Source organism: Choristoneura fumiferana, chromosome 10 (genome assembly GCF_025370935.1).
Source record: "Choristoneura fumiferana chromosome 10, NRCan_CFum_1, whole genome shotgun sequence".
In the NCBI taxonomy this organism is placed as follows: Eukaryota; Metazoa; Arthropoda; class Insecta; order Lepidoptera; family Tortricidae; genus Choristoneura; species Choristoneura fumiferana.
In genome coordinates, this window is record NC_133481.1 from 13,124,937 (window position 1) to 13,149,096 (window position 24,160).

A 24,160-nucleotide genomic window follows, 5' to 3' on the forward strand; every position below is an offset into this window, starting at 1 on the left:
AACGAGAGCACCATTTCGTATGTTTACCTTAATAGTTTATGCAATCAGTTTGTTAAAGTAAACATTGTGTGTGAGATCCATTATACTTACAATAGGTATTTTATGGTGCAATCGCGGAAGCTAAGTGGATTTTAAGTAAAAAAAATTAAGGTACGCCCTTCTTGCTTGCTGTGTGTAGTGTACAGAACTTATTTGAAACCTAAGTAGGTATTTTTTATAATTTGAAATTTAAATTTATAATGTTAGTATGGATGTGTATGTGTTATCAAGTGTTGAGTAAACAATATTTCTCCATTCGTTAAGGCTTATTTACTAAGAATATTAGCATAATATTCATAAAATGGATTATGTTATTGGAATTGCAAATAAGCCGTTAAAATGCAAAGTTCCTGAGAAGAAGTAACATCCAAATATTTGGCATAAGTCATAAATTATTGCCGATGATTCAACCCAATTTAAATTTTATGCAATAAAGAAAGTGATATCTGCATTCACATTAATTCTCAGTAATCTCGTTTTTATTAAGCAAGTTTTCGATAAGCTCATTAAGAGCAAATTAACTTTTTTAGTCTAAAAATATCTCGTTAATGTATAAATAAATAAGTTATATGCCTTGTTTACGTTTTATATCTTTTTGATTTTCTCTTAGCATGACACAATATTTCAGAAATTATGTTTTTCACAATATAGTAAAATTAACCTATCAATCAATCAATCTGCAACCATGGAATTGACCAAATATACCTATTAATAGGTATATCATCCATACTTTGAAAAAATCTCATATCTCAAATCAATACGTCAGAAAAATTTACCTTTGAAATAATTTTCTTAAAGTTCACAAAAAAAAACACTATTTTGAGGTATGTACGAGCCTTGGTAGAACTGTGACAATATATTTATTAAGGTGCATTTTAAACCGACTTCAAAAAAGGAGGAGGTTCTATGTTCCAATGTTTGATACGTTACATTTTACATACATTTTCATTAAGTTTGTCCATTAATCGATGTAAGTAGCCGTTTTGTAACAATACATAGTAACCGCTTAACTTTTTGTATACCTACTTAACTGTCAAATCATGCGGCCAGCTTAGAGCAACAACGATGCAAGTGCAAAAAATGATAACGTATAAGCGTATCTTATTTACATAAGTATAATATTAACAGGTGTCTACGTAACTAAAAAAAAATATTTTAGTGAAGTACGACAGTACAGTGCAGAAGTGTCATTTAACTGTTTAGTGTTATTGTCCCGTAACCCAGGAGACATCAGTGACACACTTTGTTAGAAAAAAAATTGGGATTTACACTATTAGCATGCTTAGGAGATGAACCAAAGAATTGCCTTAAAAATGTCACAACTCTTAATTTTTAGTGGTTTTGTACCCCATAAAATCATACTTTTAATAAGTGACTCAGGAGACGTTACCAAGGCAACAAGCTACACTAAAAAGTTGATTGACCCAGAAACTCAATGTGATGAGAACGCTAATTTCTTTGTGCCTACCTATATAACTGATACCATTTTTGATGTCAAATAGCAAAACTACCATAGTTTACACCTATTTTCGCTAATACTCATCCAGCATAATGTGACTTCCAGGTCCAGTGGTGTTCCCCCCCTCCCCCCCCGGCGACCCGTCCCAGACCAGCGGCGTGGTGCCCGGTGCTTCTGGCTACGGTTTCGTGCCTCCAGGCTCTCAAGGTAAACCCTTCTCCGGCCGATGATTCCCTAGTCAATCAACGTAGTACTAACGACCCTCGGACTGCCCTGAACTTACCTCAGAATGAAACAGCTTTAAAATGGTGGTGAACGGTACAATCTTGCGCAACCGCTGATTTTGTAGCGGTATGTGAGAGATTTATTTATGTAGACAATGTTTATTTTTATTCATCTTATTTCTTTCTTCCCTTAATATTCCACTTTGTTCACTGCGATCGAAAATTTCGTGATTTCAGCACCATTTTAAATATTTTTCCGATTGAATTATGATAGTGTGAAGGGTAGTGTAAATATAAATAGTAAATTATTGTATAAATGTAGTATAAATGCATGGGTATTTTTTTGCATGTATCCCTGAGTCCTAGTGTAGCGGTTTACCTAAAATAAATTGAAACCCTTGTAGTTTGTTTCCGTTATGTATAATAACTATGTCACCGAAATCTTTTACAATTATATTTTTATTGCAAATGGGTTGTTGTTGTTATTCAGTCTTCGTTATGAATGAACCTGTAATGTGTTTAGAATGTGTACCTTGTATTTATTAATTATTTGTAATAAACAGTAATCCTTGGTAATTTGTTTTACTCTGTACATAAAACGATCTCCTTTAGTTTAAGTTTGCACAAAATAAATAATTGCATGCTTGCACTGCACGGTTTCAGAGGTATAAAGTGTTAAAATAAACTTTTCTTCTTACTATGCTTTAATTTCATCATAACCGCACTAAATACCCAGCACAAAGCGGGACTTTTCTGCTCTAGAGCAGAAAAAATGTATGAAAATCCTTTATTGCATTGTTTTAGATTTTTTTTAATTGCACGGCCAAAGAGGTAACACAAGTATTTTTGCTATAAAATTAGCCTGCATAGTCTGACGTTCTTATGAAATTTGACAGATTGCGTACAAAAGATTGTTGCTACCAATCCTACCAAAAATAGTAAGTAGCCGTATATTTAAACAAAAACTTTGTGTGTTTGGTTGGCCAACCTGGCACCCATCCGAAATTTGACAGATCGCGGGTAAACATATCTGATATATATACTAAATCTGCCAAAAAAAATGTAAGAAATTAAAAAAAAATAATTTGCGGGAATCTTGCGAATTTTCCGTGGAGATTTTTTGAGAGTGCTAATGTAAACTTACAAAAATGGAATCATCGAGTGCTAATGAAATTTCTTTCCTATTAATTGTTACAATGAGTCTTTTTTTCGTCTACTATTCCTGTAATAGTTGAAAGAAAAGCTTATTATGCACCTCGCATTAAGTAATTTATATTGCCCTCGTGCTTTTTAAAGCCCTCGCTCACGCTCGGGCTCCAAATCGGCACTCGGTACAGTAATGAACAACTTTCTGCTTGGTGCAACAATCTACTATTTTTTCTAAGGTAAAAAACTCTTGTTAGTTATAGCACCAGAAATAAAAATGATTCTAGTTATTGACGCACACAATATTATCTAAAAAATTAAATTAAAGCTACTATGAAAGCAAAGGTAGGTTCAACAAACCTAATAATTAATTAAGTTTTTCAGAAAACTTACGACTATTTTTTGTATAAATCAGTACCAGAGCAAAATAATTTAGAAATTACGCAATTAAACTGGTACTCAATTATAATTGCAACTGAAACGAGTTTCTATTATTATTTATGTTTAATTGTTTGTCAGCATCCTTTAGTTGTTTTTACTTAAAATAATAACAACAACATGTATATTTCCTTTTGATAAGGAAATTCTCATTCTGTGTGTACCCATTATTTTGATACCTACATAGCATTGAAGTTAGTGCCTTCTTTCAAATATAAATTTTATCGAATAAAATACGCCATGATTTCTGTCAGTATTATGCTCGAGCTTAAAATAGAAATTGGACACTAGTATAAAAAGTGTATCAAATAAATAAAGATTTTTATTACAGCATCGTAAAATACGCGTGGTAATTATATAATTTGAATTAATTTGTGTTCAATCCAAGATCAGACTTAGAGGTGATATGTTTATGCTGTTGAAACTTTAAATGTTGTAATAGACAAAATAACTATAATTGAAATGTGGCTTTAATAGATATTGTGTAGAGTTGAAAACAGTAAAGCAAAGCCTTTAGACCAATTGAAATATGAACCATCTATATTTCCGGAATGGAGCGACCGGTTGCTGCGTCATAATGTCATGCCCTCGGGTCAAATTCCGTGTAGACTAATACAATATAATCTTAGGTATGGTTTAAATCGGTTTTAGGGTTCCATGGGAAGTACTTTCTTAAATCGCAAGTAATTTAGTACTTCGATCCTCTGTTTTGTTGATGCTTAGCACCACAAATGTACCTACTACGGATTAATCATTTAAATCAACGAAATAATAATTTATCTATTAAATAAAAATAACGCAATACAGAAATTGATATTAAGTCACATGTAATTTTAATATTGATAAATGTAGTTTATAACTTTTAAGTTGTTGTTGTTGTTGTTTACACCAAAAATTATAACTTGGACAAAGACATTATTTACAAATAGAACTTTTATACGAATAGAAAAGCCCCTCTGAGTTGTTTTCTCTTAGACCAATTTAAAACCACACCAGTATATTTTCCTATAGTTTATAATTGCATCAAATAAATGGATAAACTTGTTTCGTATTTCCGCAAAATAGTGCGGTCAAGTTATTATGTAAAATAGTTACGAATTTGTTTTATGTTTTATATACGAATAACGTAGTAAATAAACATGTGGGTCAGCTTACGGTAAGTTAATACGGTGGACATTTTACGACCCAAAAGTTTGCAGTTTAAGTCGCCCTCCCTCCGCTTGTAAAACAAAATAAGTATATAACGCAAAAGCAATTAACCCTCAACGAAAATCACGAGCAATAACACCTTAGACAAGTTTGTCTTTTCTCTCAAAGATATCCGCAGCAATCGTAATAATATTTACCACAAGTATGTCTATTTTGTGTAACTTGAAGGTACTTTGAGGGCCTGCTTTATCTAAATCGTACTTTTCCGAGATTAAAAGCATATGTAAATCTGGGAATTTTCTGTTCGGTCCAGTAATTCTATACCTTACTTACCCTTTACATACAACCAAACAATTAAAGTCCACAAGCTTATTATAGTAAGTACCGATTTTAGTAAATACACGTACCTAGTAAAAGTAGATGGACTCCGCAAAGTAACGCCTAAACCTTTACGTATTATCTTGTACTCTCAAATCACTGCACTTTATACGGAACCGAGCCATTTAAAATATTTACTGGATCATAGTGAACAGAAAAGGTAATGCCAAACTTGTTCCGGATAGCGCAGCCGCTTAACCTTCGTCATGCCAGATCAGTCGCACCACTTTTCCTCCTATTTATATTTATTAGTCTGTCAGCGGATATGTATCACGACTGCATATTGTGAGCTGTAAACGGAAGCGTTTTAATGTTCTCTTACTCTGATGCCTATTTTGTTGTTTATACTTACACAGGGCACAAGACACGTTGTGTCTATAGATGGATCATAATCATAATACTCGTACGTAGTTGTAATATTAGTAAACCTGATATACATTCATTCAGTTTTGAATCTATGCATGCAATAAATTGTACATAGAAATAGGAATATTTATATTTATTCGCTCTTCGCAAGTACATAGAACATAATAAAAATACATAAAAAATACAATTTAAACACTACGAAATCCGTACGTATTCGTATATACACATTATTATCAATCGTCGATTTGTCGATTATTTACCTAAATTCATGCAGTTTTTTTACATACATTTTTTACATTACATTATTTTTTAGGTACGGTACGTAACTCTTTTTTTATTTATAAACCAACAGATTTTTCTTGCGTAGATTATTAACATAAAATATTAAATAATAGAGAATACGATTGTAATTCTTGCATATGTACAGTCAGCTGCATCAGTATCTGCCACAGCTGAGCATGCAATAATATCTGACACGTCCTACCGACCCTAGAGATAGAGTCGTATCGGATCTTTTTTCACGCTTTGTTGTGTTAAATATTGGTGCTGATGACTGTACCTGCATTTAATTGTAGATACATTAAATGACATTAAACAGAAAGTTGCCTACTGTAATTTATTCAGAAGAAAAAACCCGTGTTAAATTTCTACCTATTCCATTAAGTATAGTAATATCGGTTGCTCCAAAAAAGGCGCCAGTGTTAAGGTTAGCACGCGAACAGCAAAGGTCAAGTTGATCGGTGTTATTGACACTATTTGGCAAACATTATACAATTGACAGTATAAACATAACCTAACTAGAAGCATTAATATAAAAAAGTGTCAGGTTGTTTTTATTCAGATTTTAGATAGCCACAAGCCGAAAGCGTAAGATAGTTGTACTAAAATTAATAAAACTAGAATTGGCAGTTTTACTTTCTCGCTATTTTTAATTTTGGTTTCCTAGAACCAAAATCTACGTTTTTAACCGATTTATAATAAAGATTAGAACTTAACAGTGGCATCATCATCCCAGCCTATATACGTCCCACTGCTGGGCACAGGCCTCCTCTCAGAACAAGAGGGCTTGGGCCATAGTTCCCACGCGGGCCCAGTGCGGATTGAGAACTTCGCACGCACCATTGAATCGCTTCGCAGGTTTGTGCAGGTTTCCTCACGATGTTTTCCTTCACCGCAAAGCTCGTGGTAAATTTCAAATGTAATTCCGCACATGAATTTCGAAAAACTCAGAGGTGCGAGCCGGGGTTCGAACCCACGACCCTCTGCTTGAGAGGCGATAGGTCAAACCACTAGGCCACCACGGCTTACCAGTGGCATGGCAGAAAATTTTCTGTAGACAATGCGGAGCAAAAAATGACTACCTTATGACAGCGCGTGCAGAAAGGGCAACTAGTGGTAAAAATTTGGCAACGTAGTGGGAATCATGTTGCTACGGTTAGCAAATTTCGAAGTGAGGTAAATTCGATTTACAAGATTTGACACACATGTAATGCGTAATGAAGATTTGTAAAAACACAATATACAATAATTCATTATTAAACACCACATAAAGAACAATTTATAAAAAGGTACATTACATTGAAATGGATTGCAGGATATGCAATAAGTGCCGTTATAACTTTACAACGATCTTCAGGTAACTTTTCTAATAAAAAGAAGAAAGTTACAATGTGTATAAATACGGCATAATAATAAACAAAAAAAAGTACTCTTTATGTATAGAAATTCTACACAAAAACAATCAATTGTTTTTACATAGTTCACAAATAAAAAAAGTTTCAAACCTAGTTACATATGCACGAGTGATTAAACTTTCCTAACCCGTATTTGATTTAATAATTGCAACTATACAACAGCCGATATAGCTAAACAATTGTGCGAGCTATTACAAAACGTTTTAATATAGAACAAGCAATTTAATAGCAATTACTGGCGGTTACACGTATTGAATAAGATTTAAATCAGATTTTTTTTTGTTGACGACAACCTTGGCTGGAATAAAAGTTTGCTGAAAGTTGTTGCCGACACAATATGAACAACAATGACCTTTTTACTTCACGGACTTTCTGGTTATGAGCAAAACATGTTTGATAAAGTTCCTGCTTAGCGTTAAAACCCTTTGAATTGCATTAACATGTAATAAAGTTTAATTTACTTATTTACAATCAGGTTGCCGCTTGTTGTTAAGTCATTAATGGACTTTTTTTATTACATTTATTTGCACCTTTCTATATATACGATTAAAGTTTAAATAAAACAAGCCCTTACCAGCGACTTCGTATGAGTTAGGTACCTACCTATTGATTAGATCTAGTATTTGATTATTGAAATTCCAGAATTTTGATCAGTTTTATCATGGTCTTCATTGACGTTGCATTTAAATAACCCGAGCCTAAATTCGTCTCTGCGGTTGAGAATACGGGATCATATTCCATATTCCGTGAGAACATTACAATAAAATGTTGCTTTTGTGTTACCACAATGCCCAGAGATCTACATAGGTACACATCCAAACTACACATTAGTTTAAGTGTGAACGAGTAACAAATACATACAAACATACGCACACACTCCCAAACGCCGCCGTTAGTGGGATATTTAGTAAAAATAAGATATTTTTTAATTTATCTATTAAATAAAGTATAAACACAATTAGAAGGTACCAAAACAATTGAAAAATAACCCCTTATTAGGACTGTAGAGGCTAAAACAAAGAACAAGTCAGCCGAATTAATTTCACAAACGCACATGTCTGGACACCCTTCGTTTAAAAATGAGCAAACACATAAATATGCATTAGATAAATATCATAACAACGGTCCGGCTAGAAAGGTCGGTGCCTCAATTAATTTAATAAGTCCAAACTCTTTTATTAAATCACAAAATGGCTGCTGCCACGAGTTCGCGTTGGAGTTGTGATATGTCAATTTCATAATTAAAATGCGTTTGACCGTGATCCTAGCCGGGAGATTAGAAAAGCGCAAATTGAATGTGTGGGTAGACCCCGAAACGAAATGAAGTCATCGAGAAATTTCACCTAACACAATTAAAAAGGGCTGTGAATAATTTTGGGTTAAGCATTTTCAGTGAGCTTTGTTATGATCCTCGATGAAAGTGACGGTAAAAGTGAGTTTTTTTTAATATCTGACCGAATATTTACATAAAATTGACACAATAGTAGTTGATGTGATATTTAACTCAAACCCTAATGATACCAAACTATTAACGACTTTTTCACAAAAAGTTTCAGACCTGACCAATTTAGACAATATTAGGTATTTGTGTCACAAGGGAGCAAAATGATGTATTTACGGCGAGGGTGGTACATTGAATCCAGAATGTAGCGAATGATTCAAGTGTTAACGTCCAAGATGAAAATAATTTTGCTCCCGAGGGACTCATCCAACATTTTACAGAGTATGACGAAAATTGAAATAAAATAATTCTAAATATAATAAAAGAGCAACCAGCATAGAAAATAACGTGGTTTTACAATTATCAACTTCAAAAAATTGCATTTTCAAAAAAACACAGACTTAGGGATCTTTAAAAAACGAGCCTATCGTCTCCCAAAGGGCAAGCAACGCACCTGTGATACCTCTCGTGTTGCCAGGTGTCCATGGGCGGCGGCGATTGCTTCCCATCAGGTGGCCCGCATGCTCGTTTGACCCCTCTTATACATATATAAAAAAAGCCTTGAACAGAAAAGTTGCACTTTGATCCCTCTAGTCAGGGAGGAAATGTTACATTTCTAAATGAGAGGTGTGAAAAATAATTGGTCTGTACTATCGGGAAAAAAAAAACTTAGGTAGGTATGCGGCAGAAATACCAAAAAACTGTCACGGTGCTGTATTATTTGAGCCGTAATACGAACGAACATTTTCTTAGAATGTGTGTTACTGTTGGCAGCTATAATAACATCATCAACATTTTAAAGAGTAGGTAGTTCTTTTGGAGCTATTTCTTCCAGTTCGTTCTTTTAAGACTGAATTCTTTCACTTTCACTTTTGTCTCATTTCTTCTTAATGGAGCATAAAGTACAGAGTAAAGAACTGTTCTAACAACAAAAATAAAATAAAGTTAAAGATTGGCTTTCATCGGCCGGCAAAATTAGACATTATCAAATAGAGTCATGTGGGGTAAAATCACATACATTTCGGACTGAACCCACTGACCCACTGCGTACGTTTACCCCACATGACTCAATATCTACCATGGTTATTTTAAGAAGGTGTTTTCATTGAAAGTTAATTCGAATTCTGAATACACAGCAAGATGTAGCTGAGAATGTCAGACAGCAGTTGCAATAAACGCCTTTTAAATCCACGAATACATATTACCTTATCGTCAACAAATAAGCAGATACTTTATGTTGGCACTCCAACGTTCGTTTTATGGATTTATCATAAATATATTGCAATAAACATACAATATAGGAGGATGGCGGAAAAACGGATACGTTCCGGAAACTTTGGAAAGTTTTGGACTCAGACAGTTTCATAAGCTTTTTTGCTATGACAGCTTAGACGCGCACTTTCCTTTTACAAAAGCGTTGTTTGTTTTTCCTGTGTTCACAAAATAAAATAATATGTGGAGGTTTACTACTTATGTTCTTTGATTGATTGCTTACCAAGTACCTACCTACCTAACGCTTGCGTTTGTTATCTTTTAAAAATCACTCAAATGAGTGTGCTGTTGAATTTGCGTTTCTCAGCAAAAAAATACACAATTCCTAAACGTATGCTTAAAGCAAAAAAGTCTCTTTAAGTACTTATATTATATTTTTAAGAATAGAACACGTCAGAAAACTACAATTTATTTTCGAAAAATGTTGAACATACTTAAAACTTTCACGCAACACATCATAGAACACACACACACACACACACACACACACACACACACACACAGTCTAACATCTGGTAGCATGGTGAACGGTTGTGTTGCTCTGAAGATGAGCTCTATTTGAGTTCGAAACGCGTCAGTATAGTGTGGTGTTCGTGATAGATGGGTTTGTGTGATTTGTGTGTGTTCTTACAGTCTGAAGGTAGGTAGATCAATTGCATGAACTCACATTTCTTGCATAAACGTAACTATCATAAAGTTGCGGGTGAGCAAAGTAATTGTTTTACGGCCTACGCTAGCTGGCGCGTGCGCACAGTGGGCGCCCGCCTGTGGGCACAGCAGGGCTACTACGAAACTCGAAACTCGAAGTTCGTGTCGTGTGGTCCCTCTGACACTTATACTGTTTAATACGAGAGCGAGAGGAACGGCACGGCATGAACTTCGAGTTTCGAGTTTCGTAGTAGCCCTGCAGGTACCTACAGGTAAAATACATCTCACGCGACGCGTGCAGTTAGCGCTGCTTATACTATTTTTCAAAATGCGTCCACTATCTCCTTACAAACGCGTCAACTAACATTAGGCCCTCAGTTCATCAATACTAAGTAACATAGTACATGGTAAGATAGTTAGTTCAGATTGTTTTTTTGGAATCTTTTTGTATTTTTTATTTCAATTCCAAATTTTTGTTAATTTTACGGTCATCCCGTAAAACCTATATCGAAAATACAAACTGAAATATAGATGCACAGAAAAACCAGAAAAATAAGACCAGCGCTGGGAATCGAACCCAGGTCCTCGGCATTCCGTGCAGTTTCTCGATGAGGGCTGCGGCATAGATGTCGCTAGTGTCGCTGGTTAAGTGGCTAAATAAGAAACAACACACGCTGAGATATGAGGTGCATAGGAGAAATTCGTCTGTATCGTTGTCCATCGGTAGTGTAGCGGTATAGCACACGGCACGGAATGCCGAGGACCTGGGTTCAATACCCAGCGCTGGTCTTATTTTTCTGGTTTTTCTGTGCATCTATATTTCAGTTTGTATTTTCGATATAGTTAGTTCAACTTTAGTACACGACTGTCTCGCTACCCGTCACCTCGCGAGGCGACGCGAGGCGGCGGAAGTGGAGCCGCGCCGCGGCGGCGCCGCGCCGGAACCCGTTGAAGGGTTGCGCCGTCACAAATCAAGTTATGAGAAACGCCACAAAAGGAAACTTCGTGCATTTCCGAACCGACGAGCGTGAAATCCTGCGGAACACGAGCCAATAACACCCCTGAAGCTGACTTGTGAAGGGTGAAATCGGCAGAACCGTTTTCAAGTGCCCTCTTGATATAAACTTGAGAGATAATTTTCTTTACATTAATTTAAGGTTTTAGTTGTTTGGTGCTGGTTTTTTAGTGCATGTGAAATGGTGCAATGGGATTTAGCAAAATTAATTGTATTTAAGTAATATACTTACTATGAGAATAAATATTATATTATTATAGTATAAGGCACTCGATCATTGGTAACTCGTTAACATGCGGTTACGCAAGGTATATAAGTAGATTAATTTATTTTTTAGTAAAAATAACACATTGCCTATTTACATTTCAGATGTCAAAAAGATAGTTTCACCAAAAGATCGTCAAGAAAAATAAAATCCGATTTACGAGATAACTGTGCAATTTCCTGGGGAAAAAATTGTCGTATTATGTCCTTCCCAGGGTCACGAACTATCTCGATACCAAATTTAGTGACAGACTGACATACATTGTTAGTTTCGCATTTATAATAATAAAATATTATCATTACTAGTGTAAGAATGAATATGTAACGTACCAATAGTTATTTGTTAACCCTCTACGCAAAAAGAGAGGTGTTATAAGTATGACCGCTATACGTGTGTCTGTCTGTGCGTCTGTCTGTGGCACCGTAGCTCTTAAACGGGTGGACCGATTTGAATGCGGTTTTTTTTGAGATAAGGTTTTCTAGCGATGGTTCTTAGACATGTTCATCAAAATCGGCTAGGCCGTTTTTGAGATATTGAACTTTAAGGTGACATTGTCGGGGGTTTTCCAACTTTTTCTTGGTTAGGTTATTTATAATCATTTAACTTGTATGAAAACGGGATTGTTGTTGTAAAATAGAGACATCGGACTAACATGAAACATTTTTTGTTTACAGGACCAGCAAGCCCAAGATTTTACTACCCAGGATTTTATCTACGAAGATAAAAATCTCTCTTAGACGAAACGAAAAGCAGGCGAAGAATGTACAAATGTTATTTAGGAATCAAAATCATTTGTAACATACACGCACAAAATCCATATAAGTACCTAGATAAATAAAATTGTATAAATTAGCAAGTTATATTTATACGCAATATTAATTTAAAAAATAATCTTGTACCTACGAAACTGTGATAAGAAAGTAGCTGCTTAAATTCATCATGTACTTAATTATTAAAGATTTTTATATTGTAAATTAAGAATGGTTGATGAATCAATGGGATTGATTAATGAATTGCGTTGTAGTTGGGATAACGTTAAATGTATGTAAATATAAATATAAAGTTAATTAGTGTTTTATTGAATCGTCACATTCATTAGGTAAACCAAATAAAAATATTATACAAATGAAAAAAACTTATTTTTTTCAGTTTTGATATTATTTAAAGCAGCGAGTTGTTACGGCACCACGTCACTAAGAGATATACTATATAGCACAGATATATTTTGACATAAGAAAATCAATGAAATTATTCTGGTAAAATTAAACTTGTTAAATTTTTGCAAAGTTGTATTATTACAAAAACATTGTGCTGCTAAATATTTATGCAAATATACAGTTCGTATATCTTTCAGAAAGCATGTTTCTACCGATATAAACTTTTATACAGTAAAATGGCAAGATAGTGGAGGTAAATGAGATTTGTGTGCACAGATGCGACGGTGAGGCGCTTTCATTGCGTTTCATGATCCATTTCACCTCCTGAACGAAATTCAAACAAGCCCGGCCATCATCGACGCTCATGGATAAGCCTTGGATAAGACTTTATTTTACTAAATAAAATCTGCACTAAAACTTTTCAATTCAAATGAAGGAAAAGGTGGGTCCATAAATTTTTTGATGACTCTGCCAATATCGAGGTTGCCTAAGACATGCAGTAAAACTTATGATATTTATAGTTTTGTTTTGTAGTCATGGATGCCGTTCAATCGTCAAACAAACTTTTAGCATAATTTCAAACGTTCAAAAATCATAATATTCCTTTAGCATAAAAACGGATTTAATATTTTTACCGAGCATAAGCTTAAATAATATAACATTTAGTCATAACAACAATTGCTTTAATGCTTATATTAGGAAATAATTTCATTTTGAATATCCGGTTATTCATATAATGATTAAAATATATAACAACATTTACAATAATGATTAGACGGTATAACATCATGCGTGTCAAATGCAACAAAACATGTGACTTGTGCGAGCGAGCGAAGCGAGCGAGCAAGACGGTTCGGAGCAGAAATGACTCGGATAGGTTAGGTTCAGAAGGCCAAGCTATATAGGCTGAGATGATGATGCAAATGACTACAGGTGTGTAATTGTTTGTCATAACAACGATTTGCGAATGTTTTCCTTCACCTTAAAGCTCATGGTACGTAATATCAAATGTAATTTCACAATAACATCCCAGCCTATATACGTCCCACTGCTGGGCACAGGCCTCCTCTCAGAACAAGAGGGCTTGGGCCATAGTTTCCACGCGGGCCCAGTGCGGATTGGGAACTTCACACGCACCATTGAATTGCTTCGCAGGTTTGTGCAGGTTTCCTCACGATGTCACAATATTTCACATAAAGTATGAATTCCGATAAACTTACAAGGTGTGAGCTCGGGTTCGAACCTACGATCCACTGTTTTGAGAAGCCATAGGCTAGCACGACTTCAAATAAAAACATTTATATTTCTCTATTTCTTGTTGATCCTCAATACTTTTTGAATGTAAAAGTCACATCGTAATTCAATTTATTTAAGATCTGTTAGAAACTGGGTAACCCATATCAAATAAATTATGATGAAAATTTTTCTTTTAGAATAACCGGTCAAAGTGCCAAAACCACAATTAATGAAATCCACGCTAGACTATCTAAGCAAAAACCAAAAAGGGATCCTAAGTGAAGGGATGGTTTTAAATTTGATTCGTTTTTCGGCTGTAGCCCTCCACTATCTTGCGTTTCACTACCTGCTTTGTATTCAGAATACGGTTATTATATCCGAATCTGTCACCGCCGCATCTCGCTCGACGATACATCAGCTTACTCTTATACCTTCAAAGACGTTGGATGCAAAATTTTTGGAGAAAAGTCTTTTGATATTCAAATCATGGAATGGATCCGTCCGAAATGGATGTTTATCCAAAACTCAATTTTTTTCTGTAACTTCGTTTGTTTTGTTATATGACGCTACCGAAATATTCCCTACTGTTGTATTAACCAGGTTAATATAAATTAGGTAAGTATACATTATGGTCAAAATTGTAAGCGTAGATTTAGTCATAAATTTCAATGGTTTTTCTCAGTGTATAAAATAACTGTGCAAATATCAAAGGTACATAAATAGTTACACTTAAAAGGTACTTAAGAACTTGTAGGAAGACTTAATTCGGGATAGAGGAAGAGACCCATACATGAGAGTGTGTATACTGGTAATAGATAGTGCAGCATTACAATGCTGCATGCGAGTTGCGTGTTGCATACTTTTTGGTTATTTTCATTCGTTTTCACTGGCCGGTTTTGTGCTGGCTGTTTACGTCTTAATACTATGTAGTTGATTTTTGGTTTGAATTTTGAAATTTAAATTTGTGTCTTGGCTTTTCCTTTGGCGTTTTTGTTTTAGAGTCATTCTTAGAACATTGGTTGTTGAGTGCGGAACACTGCTTTCTGTCCTGAAGTGCTATTTTTTTGGAAAATTATAACCAGTTAACAGTCCTGGATTTGTGCTTTTTCATCTGTGCCGTGTTGGCGAAGTTACAGAAGTGCCGCTAGTTTGTGCCACAACCGTTTTTTCCACTTATTTACGACAAATTTCCTGCTTTCCCGTGCTGAGGAGCACCTTTTTCTGCATCGCCGATTTTCCATCGGGTAAGTGTTTATTTCATTGACGCTTAGGGTCGTTTAGGCTAGGTCTTTTTGCTTTGTTGTGGGCTAATTTATAAAATTCTTTCCAGCCCGACCGTTACCCCGGCCAGCCTGAATCGGGTGTCATCTACCGGTCCTTTTTTCCGTACGCCTGGTTGCGGAAGTTGTCAGCCATAGCCCTGCAGTATTACCACGCAGGCTGTTGAGTCCCGAGCAAGAGGAAGGAAACCTGTAATCAAACACTTTGGTTCGAATAAGCATTCTGTTCAGTGCCTAGATTTCTGATTGCGCAAAATTTTTATACGTTAGATTTCTCAAACTTACTATAGTGCGTGTAAAGTTATTTTTTTTTCCTTAAGGGCAGGTAACTAGTTTCTACTTTCATGCATGAAATTAGGTTTAACTAGGATTTTACAGCTAGTTTTCATCGTAAAGGGTACACTTGCTCCTTATGTTTTGAGGGCCTTATGTATTGTTACTCATCTTACCTTTTCGAAAATTCAAATTCAAGGCTTACCATAAGCGCTTCCTTTTTTTTCGGTCTTATTAGGACTCTATATTGTTCGGCACTAATTTGTTAAATTGCTTGTACCTGATACACTTATTAGCCATTCAATGTTCCGTCTCGCAACGCGTGTTCTATCAATGTGTTGACATTTTTTACATAACTTTCGGTCTTTTTTATATAAACTGTGTTTTGTGTTTATTTTTTATATAACTTTGGGTTATTTTTATAACCATTTTATTGTGTTTGTGATTTTTTTCTTTTTGTGCGGCTTAAACGTTTAATAAACAATATTCGTGAAACTAAATTCTACGTTGTTTAATTTATGCCGGCCTGACTAAGGTCTACGGGCACCTTCTGTGTTCATGGGCTCGTAGTTATATGCTGCAATAGCTAACTTCACGTATATTTGTGGTCTCGACAAAAGCGCCACCAAGCGGTTGAGTCCGTGACTAAATGTCTTCTATATAGATGTATATAGCTACGATAGCTGTCTATTACGTATATATATTGATAGATATAGGTTTGTGTGTAGTGTTAGTTAAAGGTAGGTATGTATAACACGACCAAGCTAAGTTTGCACCTCGCATTTAACAAAAAAAGTTAAAAAAAATAATTCAGCAAATAGGAGACGAAAATTCGTAAGATACGTATCGGCGACAAAGAATGAAAGCTGTTAATGCTAAAATTATCGTCTCCTATTTGTTAAATTATACATTTTTGGACTGTTCTTGTTAAGCGCGAGGTGCAAACATAGCTTGGTCGTGTTACAGGCAAAAGGCGGCAGTCTTTTACGCCGATTTCAAGTACATAATTTCAAATAAAAATTTACTGGGATATGATTAGAAAAGTATTATCTTATGAAACTCATCCAAGAGATGGCGTTTTTACCAGTGCTCTATACATTGTTCTAAGATAACACAGCATGAAGAGACCTACCTCTTAATAACAACTCCATAAAACTAATTATAAGTTTTTATTTAAATTTAAATTTGGTATACCTACACATATTAGCACTACTTTAAAAAAAGCTTGTACAGTACAGTCGAGTTTATAAGCTTGTGAGCAAAATTTTGATCACAAATATCTGAATACGAATCTATTGTTAACGGCGTAGAAGCGTGTTCAGATATTTTTGCTCACAAGATTTAGCCGAGACCTTTAGCCGATAATTTTTCTTTGTGAACTTTATGAACATTATTACGAGGGTGCAAATTGGAAGAAACTGCAAATAATACCTACAGTGAGCAAAAAGCACAGTCCGCAATAAAAGCATGCATCAAAAGCAGCTCGTATTGAAGTCACACAAACATCACGTTGAATGTTGATCAATAATGTATTGTCTAAAATTCTAAATCAATTAAAAAAAAAGTGAAATGAAGTGCCTTTTCAGTCAGTTCATAGTGTCTTTATGACCATGCAGATAAGGTACTTACGAGTATTATTGGATGAAATGATAAAAACGCAGACTATTTAGATTTGTTTATATTGATAACAAAATAGACAAGAAACATCTAACAACTAAGAAACAAAACACGAAGCCCAATTCATTAAAACTTGCCTATCATGAAAAATAAGCAAACGTTTTATATTGTTTGTTTGCTAAGGCGCAAGCAACTGGCTATGGACAGGTCAAGATTTAGGTGACTGCCCATCTTCAATAATGAAGTGGCACTATAAGAAGATGCTAAGGATAACATTGAAGTGCCAGAACTGCCATATAATAACAAATAATTTGCCATAAGATTAATAAGTTGTTTATCAATAAAGAGGTAATACAGGTGGCTGTTATAACACTGCGATATGGGGTTGTTGATCTTGCTGTTGACTGTTAGGGGTGTTCATCATTTGGTGAGTTGTCGCGATGCACGGTTCTTGATGCACAGAAGGATTATAGGGCTGCTGGTATATCCTCACGAACCCTTCTGGATACTGCAACATTGTTTTGCTAATTCTAAATACATAGTTTAAGTAAATTGAATAAGAGTACAAACGTTTGGATTACTCGCAGTAGTTCCTATAGTTCCTCTCTTTTCATAACAATAATTATCCTTTTCTGTAATTGCCAAAGGAACTACTATTGAAGATTGGCAAATAATCCAAAAGTTATCACTAGTAATTATTAATGGACTTTAAGTACAAAAATACGAGAAAATCATCTCTTTCAGTGTAAGCCAGTATTTGAGAAAAATAAAAGTTACCTGATTTTGGGATTTAAGGGCTGAAAATAAAAGAAAATTGAAACATTTTAAAAATATGATTTTTTTGAATATTATACAAAAGGGAGCAGCCAAACAAGTCTCAGGCTTTTTGGAAGACCTAAAATATTTAGAGACGTTTAATTTTTAGTTGATATAGATGTTAAAGTTATAAAATATTTACCTAGAGAACATTTTTCTTTCATTGATCTGTACTCCGCTTTCGCTCCGTCGACAAGTGACAGTACAACTTTCGTCCACAGTACTGAAATTTTTTACATTGAATATAACATACCTACTCACGTCCTTTTAAAAAATTGATTGAATGAAGATAGCTAATAACCACAATCTAAGTAAATTCACGTTATGGATAAAGATAAGAAGGCTATGTATTTGGAAAGGAGATCTATGCGTGACAGTGGAAGTTTGCCGCATATATTGAGTAGACTGAAATTAAAACTGATTATAATAAATACTAATGGAAGCTGGAAAATTTTCATCTGTGTAACTTATTGATAATTATGATAAGTAGATACTTTAAACTTGCCTTCGCGGATGATTTCAAGTATTTGCTGCAGCAATTTCTGCAACAAATGTAAAAAATGATTAAATTGCTGTGTGGTTTCATTTTTCTGTATCTCTGTACGTATGTATACGCTTCGGAATTTTTGGCCGGAGTAAAGCATGGAAGAAAGTAGTTACTTTCTGCTCCTTAACTGGACTCTTTTTCGGTTTAGTGTCAATTATCACATTGGTTGTTGCCTGACTTTTAGCATTAGAAGCAGCTCCAGATGAACCTGCAAAATAAGTAAAAAAAAACCAATTAATATTTTCCAGCAACTTTCTCTTCGCGGGAACTTTGCAATTTCCAGTGATAAACCGTAGTCTATTTTACTTAATAGTGCAGCTTCGTACCAGTGAAATATGTGTTCAATTAGCTCAGTAGTTCCTGCGATTATTATACTACAAGCTAATATATGGATGATTCCGAGTTTTTTTTATTAAGAATGTTAATTCTGACCGTTTAAATAATTAAATTAAAACTATTTACACAAGACTATCCTGAACTTAAAATACTTACGTAAAATCAAAATATATAACTTACAACAAAAACAAATTACTTAAAGTAGGCCTTAGGCAAGGTCCCGAAGATGCTGGCAGCGTTCCCTCTTTTAAAAGCTAAGCTAATTCTTTGTCTGAAGAAGCTGCTAGCTCTTAGGTCCCCTGTGACGTAAAGTTACATGCTTAGGTAGGTATTTACTTGTAGAAGCAGATCGACGTTGCGGCTTCTGAGGCTGTACTCGTTCTTTAGAACTGGCGGGACCTGGTGTGGTATTAGCTGTGTTGTTAATCGTCGGGGATGTAAGTGCTGTTGCTGCTTGCCTCTTATGTCTTAATTTAGTCTTTATAGAGATACATGTACTCTCTATATGTTCCAACAAAGCTGTGAAATATAGTTTTAGAAGAAAATAATCTGCCACGTTTAAGGCCCAAATGTGCAAAATAAGTTTATACTAGGTTGAAATCACTTCGCTATTTGATTGGTTTGGTTTGCGAAGTAGCAAGGAAAAAGACATGATTTACTGTTTAAAGCTGTTGCAATATTCACTTTCATGATTACAGTAAAGCACAGTACAGGAATTTGAAATACTAGAGTGGCTAAATAAATCCTCCACTTCAGTTTTTTTTTTATTCGACTGGATGGCAAACGACCAAGTGGCAACGACAAAGTTTACTCGTAACCACGGCTGTTACCATGTGGCCGAAACATCGAGGTAATTTTGGAGTTATATGTATTTAAGTCACGAGTCAGTCACCACTAGCTACCACCACAGTTAAATCGTGTATTTTATATTTAATAACTAAAAATGAATGAACAAAATCTCGCTGTCATCATAAGCGAATTATTTAACTTACCTTCGCGGAAGATTTTAAGTATGCGATCATAAATAACCTCCTGTAACATAAAGTGTTATGAGCAAGAAAGCGAGTTTTACCGTACTATTTTATTGCAAGCTTGTAGTGTCAAGATAAAAAAATAGTAAAGTTGCGTGTTTTACGGGAAATGAAAAATCGTAAGTATAGTGAAAAAAGAAAATAGTAGAAAATTTTGATGGTAGTGTGGTCAAAATCAAGATCTCAAGCGTCAGCAAAAATCTTCATCGGGAAAAAATAGGTACCTACCTACATACCTACTATCTATATTTGTTCGTTTTCTATGGCTCTTCATTTATTTTTGAAACAAATGAGATCAGTTGTTAAAACGAGGTATCAAAAATAATGCGTATGATCTCATATAAGTAATCTTTTATTTAAGTCACATCATATTAGGATCAAATAACAGATAGGTGCAGAATGTTTCGATGAAATTTCTTATTTCTAGGTATTGTAACTACTTATATAGTGGAAGTTTAATGATAATTAAACAAAACCATTTTATAAAAATAATGATGGATTCGACACTAATAAAGTTTTAATGGCGCTGACAGCAAACATATAGTAGTCATCCTGTTTGCACAATACATGGTTAGAAAAGGATATCTGATTTACGTCCGCGACAAAACCTTATGCTAAGCTCCAAGTTGAATGTTTTTAAAATCATAAGTTGACATTAGCAATATTTTAAAAAGATGATGTTGCCAGTAGAATAAAGGCAAACAGTGAATGTGCTTTTACTGATACAAAAAATAGAAACTTAAAGATTTACACAATTTTTCCAGCGCTTCAATAGTTGTTTGTACTTTTCTTTGACAGCTCCGCGAATTTCAGCCCATTCATCCGATAGGTAGTCTGGAAACAAAAATAAAATAACGAAATGTTAAATAATAAATAATATTTTATGATGAAGGAAAGTAACACAGATTTAAGTTTTTATTATGTACCCTAGCGACCTTTACTGCCTTAAAAAAGGACGGGAAATATTGTCATTGCATATTTGCAACACTTGCAGCCTTATTCATAAAAAGTTAGGGCCTCCTTGAAGGCTCCTTGAAGGCCCGATGCTAAAAAACATGATTCATAAACGTCTGTTAGCGCTAATCAGTCGATCAAGGCTCTGCTAAAGTTAGAGGACCGTAGACCCTCCTTTATCTCCCTGCTAAGTCACAAAATGGCCTTTTTAGTGCAGAGGTTACGCAAATATTAAAAAAAATCCAGGAATTTTTTTTTAAAAATCCTCTAAATTAGGTATTTATTACTGCTACTTTACTAACAATAAATATGAAAAAAATAAAATTAGGATGATTAACATACTTAGGTACAACATAAACATGCGGATCGGAAATGGCGGGAAAACAAACAACTTTTTCTTGCCAATTTGCTGTCAATTTTTTTTTAAATAATCGATGAGGCCATTGTTTGTCGTTGATTTGTCAAGATGGCCAACATAACGCGTCTAATCCGTATATCAGCAGCTCAACAACTAGCAGACTGCGCCATATCAACAAAAAAAAACTAGCAGACTGCTAGCAAGCGTTTATGAATCATACTTCATGACAACCGTCTAACAAGCTTAATCAGTCTGCTAAGTAACAGACCGATCAAACCTCAATTAAGGTTTTTTTATGAATAAGGCTGTTAGAACAATAGTTCCTTAGCAAAATGCTACAATCTAACTAACTTTCAGTTGCTATTGCATATTCGGATACTTACGTATCTGCAGGTTTATAGAACTGCTGCGCGTAAGTAATGCTGGTAATCATATTATTTTTTTGTAAACTGACCTGACACTGTTAAAACTTCTTGCATTTCCAAAAGCCATCAGTTTCCGAGTTACGGATGCAGCGGCGTGTGCTTGGAGATTGGACAAGACAAAGCTATCTTCTTTGACTGCTCGTAGATTTGTCGAATAGTATCATGAGTTCTATATATAACCTCAAATGTGCTGCTGTGCGCTGGCTTACCTCTTAAGCTCTAGGAGTATTTGAGTATACCTAGTTGTAGCATTTAATGAGTGCTATGTAGCTCTTTTGAGCTAGTAAATGTATATCACTGATTGTATAAAAACCTACCATTGATAGAAATTTTAATTTTACATATAAAGTTAGTGGTAAGGTCATCGAGCCTAATAATAACGATCCGCGTAATGAAGACACAATTTTATAGATATTTTTAATGATATGTGAGTGTTTTAAAGTTATATTTTGATACTTTCACGATATTTGTTTCGCGATTTTTTAATTTACCTTTTTACGTACCATTGGTATTATTGGTAAAGAAATTATTTTAGTTCATTGACCATTGGTATGATTAGGCAGGTATTAGATAGGTCTTCATGGCCAAAGCGCTTACCCGCAGATTTAAAATCAGACATACATTAAAAACACATTGCGTGTGGTGGCTGATATATATTGAAAAAGTCTACTTACTGACAATTTTCTTCTTTTTCTCCTGTATAACGTGGTTCTTCTTTTGAATGAACTCTTTGATCGCTGCTTTGTTCTTCTGTATTGCAGCTTTAATAGCTTCTTGTTTCTTCTCTATTGCTTGTTTGAATGCTAGTTTTTTCTCCTTTAGTAGAACTGTTTTGTCAAGTTCATCTTTTTTGTAGCTCAGTTTATCATCTCTTTTAAATCTAGTGATAATAAGAACATCTCCTTGAATTGCTGGGGCTAGTTCTATACCTGCTTCGGTATCAAGCGTGCGGGTATTTACCACTGAAACATAAATTGACTATTGCATATTAGATTTTACTATCACTATACCTACCTACAGTCAATGAGTTGAATCGTGGTCATTTTTTAATTATTTTCTGGACTAATGATTCTCTTGCTCAAGTCATCTTTTTATTTATCGAATAATATATAGTTACTAAATGTGCACATTCACACAAACACGGGTCTGTGTATTTCTCAAAAACTTGTCCCGTCATGAATTGAGAACAAATCAGTCACAAAATTATTAACAGTAAAGACGAGATCATAAAACATAGAAACTGCATAAAACATGCAAAATTTCTAGATGTCAGGAAAACGTCACGAAATCTTGTGAAAAAATGCAGGCACGCAATCGTAATTTTGTAACTACATCGAAAATTTGTATTGGTTCCAACAACAAAGATTATTTGACTTTTTATCACCTTTACCATAAGGTTTTGTATGTATTTAAACACAATTTTTTGAGAAATAGTACACACAAACACACACACACACCCACACACACGCATACACAGTTAAATAGACAACGGCCTATCCAACCATAGGTTGCTTTGTGAATGTAACCATAGTCAAATCTGATCTGTTTTACCATTCAGTGATTAATTTTATGTAACAGCTATCTGTGATGCGTCCTCTGTTTGGTTTGTCGGAATAGACGGAGACGGCATCACATTTACCTTCCTTTTTTCTTTTTCTTTTATTTGTATAAAATGTCACGAATAAATGTTTTTCTTTCTTTCTTTCTTTCTTAAAACTTGTGTATGAATTTTATTAATGTAAACAAATTAAATAAGAATAAAAAGATATAATTACGGCAAACATCACCCAAAGTGAATATAATAAATACACCAAAAATATACCAAGTTAACCTCATGTTAGTACTTTAAAAATAATCAAGCACAACGTCGTTGACTACTAAGTCAACGATTAGATCTTACAAAAGGCTGTCTTTCATTTATATGAGTGTGAAATACATAACGTTAGATTTGTCGTGATCATGTTTTTTTCAATACAATTTTTAATTAGTCTTTAATAATACTATTTCGATATAAATATTAAGTGCATTCGTGGTGAAACCATAAACACTTTACATAACATATCAGAGAAAGTATAAATATTATGTCTGTCTAGAAATTGCTTTTGCACACGTGTTTCGACATTTTTATAAGCATCGTGCGAAGTGAGGATATTAAAGTATCATTGATGTTAGCATTGAAATGTTAAGTTTTGTTTCGTGCATTAGTCTAATGCGGTCTCCAATTTAGTTTCAAATTAATAACTACGAAAAAACTGGGATATGTCGTTCGTTCAGTAACAGAGTACCCAAAATCAAAAAATTCAAACTTCAAAAAAACTCAAACTAGAATGTACCTATACATATACCTAGTGTAGTAGTGTACCTACCTACTATCCAAAAACCGGCCAAGAGCGTGTTGGACACGCCCAAAATAGGGTTCCGTAGCCATTACGAAAAAAATAAGTACCTAATATTTTTCTAAGGATTTCGTATTCTATACGGAATCTTCCAAGTTTAGGTATATTTTATACCTTAGGCTGCTATTTACTCTTAAACTACTAATACTTCTCAAGAAAACTAAGCCATTATAGTTTTCCTTGTAAGTATACTTACTACC

The 24,160-nt window shown here is 34.5% G+C and overlaps 2 protein-coding genes across 3 annotated transcripts in view; one reads left to right on the plus strand and one right to left on the minus strand.

Moving 5' to 3' along the window:
* The window catches only part of LOC141432133 (uncharacterized), a 50,739-nt gene extending 38,138 nt beyond the window's left edge, over window positions 1-12,601 (plus strand). For both annotated transcript variants that reach the window (XM_074093583.1, XM_074093584.1), the window contains exons 4-5: window positions 1,604-1,705; window positions 12,209-12,601. In XM_074093583.1, the coding sequence (XP_073949684.1) occupies window positions 1,604-1,705; window positions 12,209-12,258 (152 nt within the window). In that variant the 3' untranslated portion in view covers window positions 12,259-12,601. The remainder of the gene's footprint in view (window positions 1-1,603; window positions 1,706-12,208) is intronic.
* Window positions 12,602-17,220: 4,619 nt separating this feature from the next.
* LOC141431624 (uncharacterized) lies at window positions 17,221-23,438 on the minus strand. Its single transcript, XM_074092803.1, has 10 exons — window positions 23,340-23,438; window positions 22,239-22,526; window positions 20,579-20,661; window positions 19,789-19,828; window positions 19,133-19,315; window positions 18,574-18,668; window positions 18,419-18,455; window positions 18,056-18,136; window positions 17,875-17,894; window positions 17,221-17,605 (listed from the first exon to the last, which is right to left on the minus strand). The coding sequence occupies exons 1-10, from the start codon at window positions 23,398-23,400 to the stop codon at window positions 17,462-17,464; spliced, it is 1,032 nt and encodes a 343-aa protein (XP_073948904.1). The 5' UTR covers window positions 23,401-23,438; the 3' UTR covers window positions 17,221-17,461.
* Window positions 23,439-24,160: the final 722 nt, after the last annotated feature.

Coding starts and splice junctions, on each gene's coding strand:
- LOC141431624 (XM_074092803.1), bottom strand. CDS start 23,400: ATGAGGTTAACTTGGTATATTTTTGGTGTATTTATTATATTCACTTTG. Junction 20,662..22,238: donor GAAAAAGAAGAAAATTGTCA/GTAAGTAGACTT, acceptor TTTTGTTTCCAG/ACTACCTATCGGATGAATGG. Junction 17,895..18,055: donor GAAAGAAAAATGTTCTCTAG/GTAAATATTTTA, acceptor TTTTATTTTCAG/CCCTTAAATCCCAAAATCAG.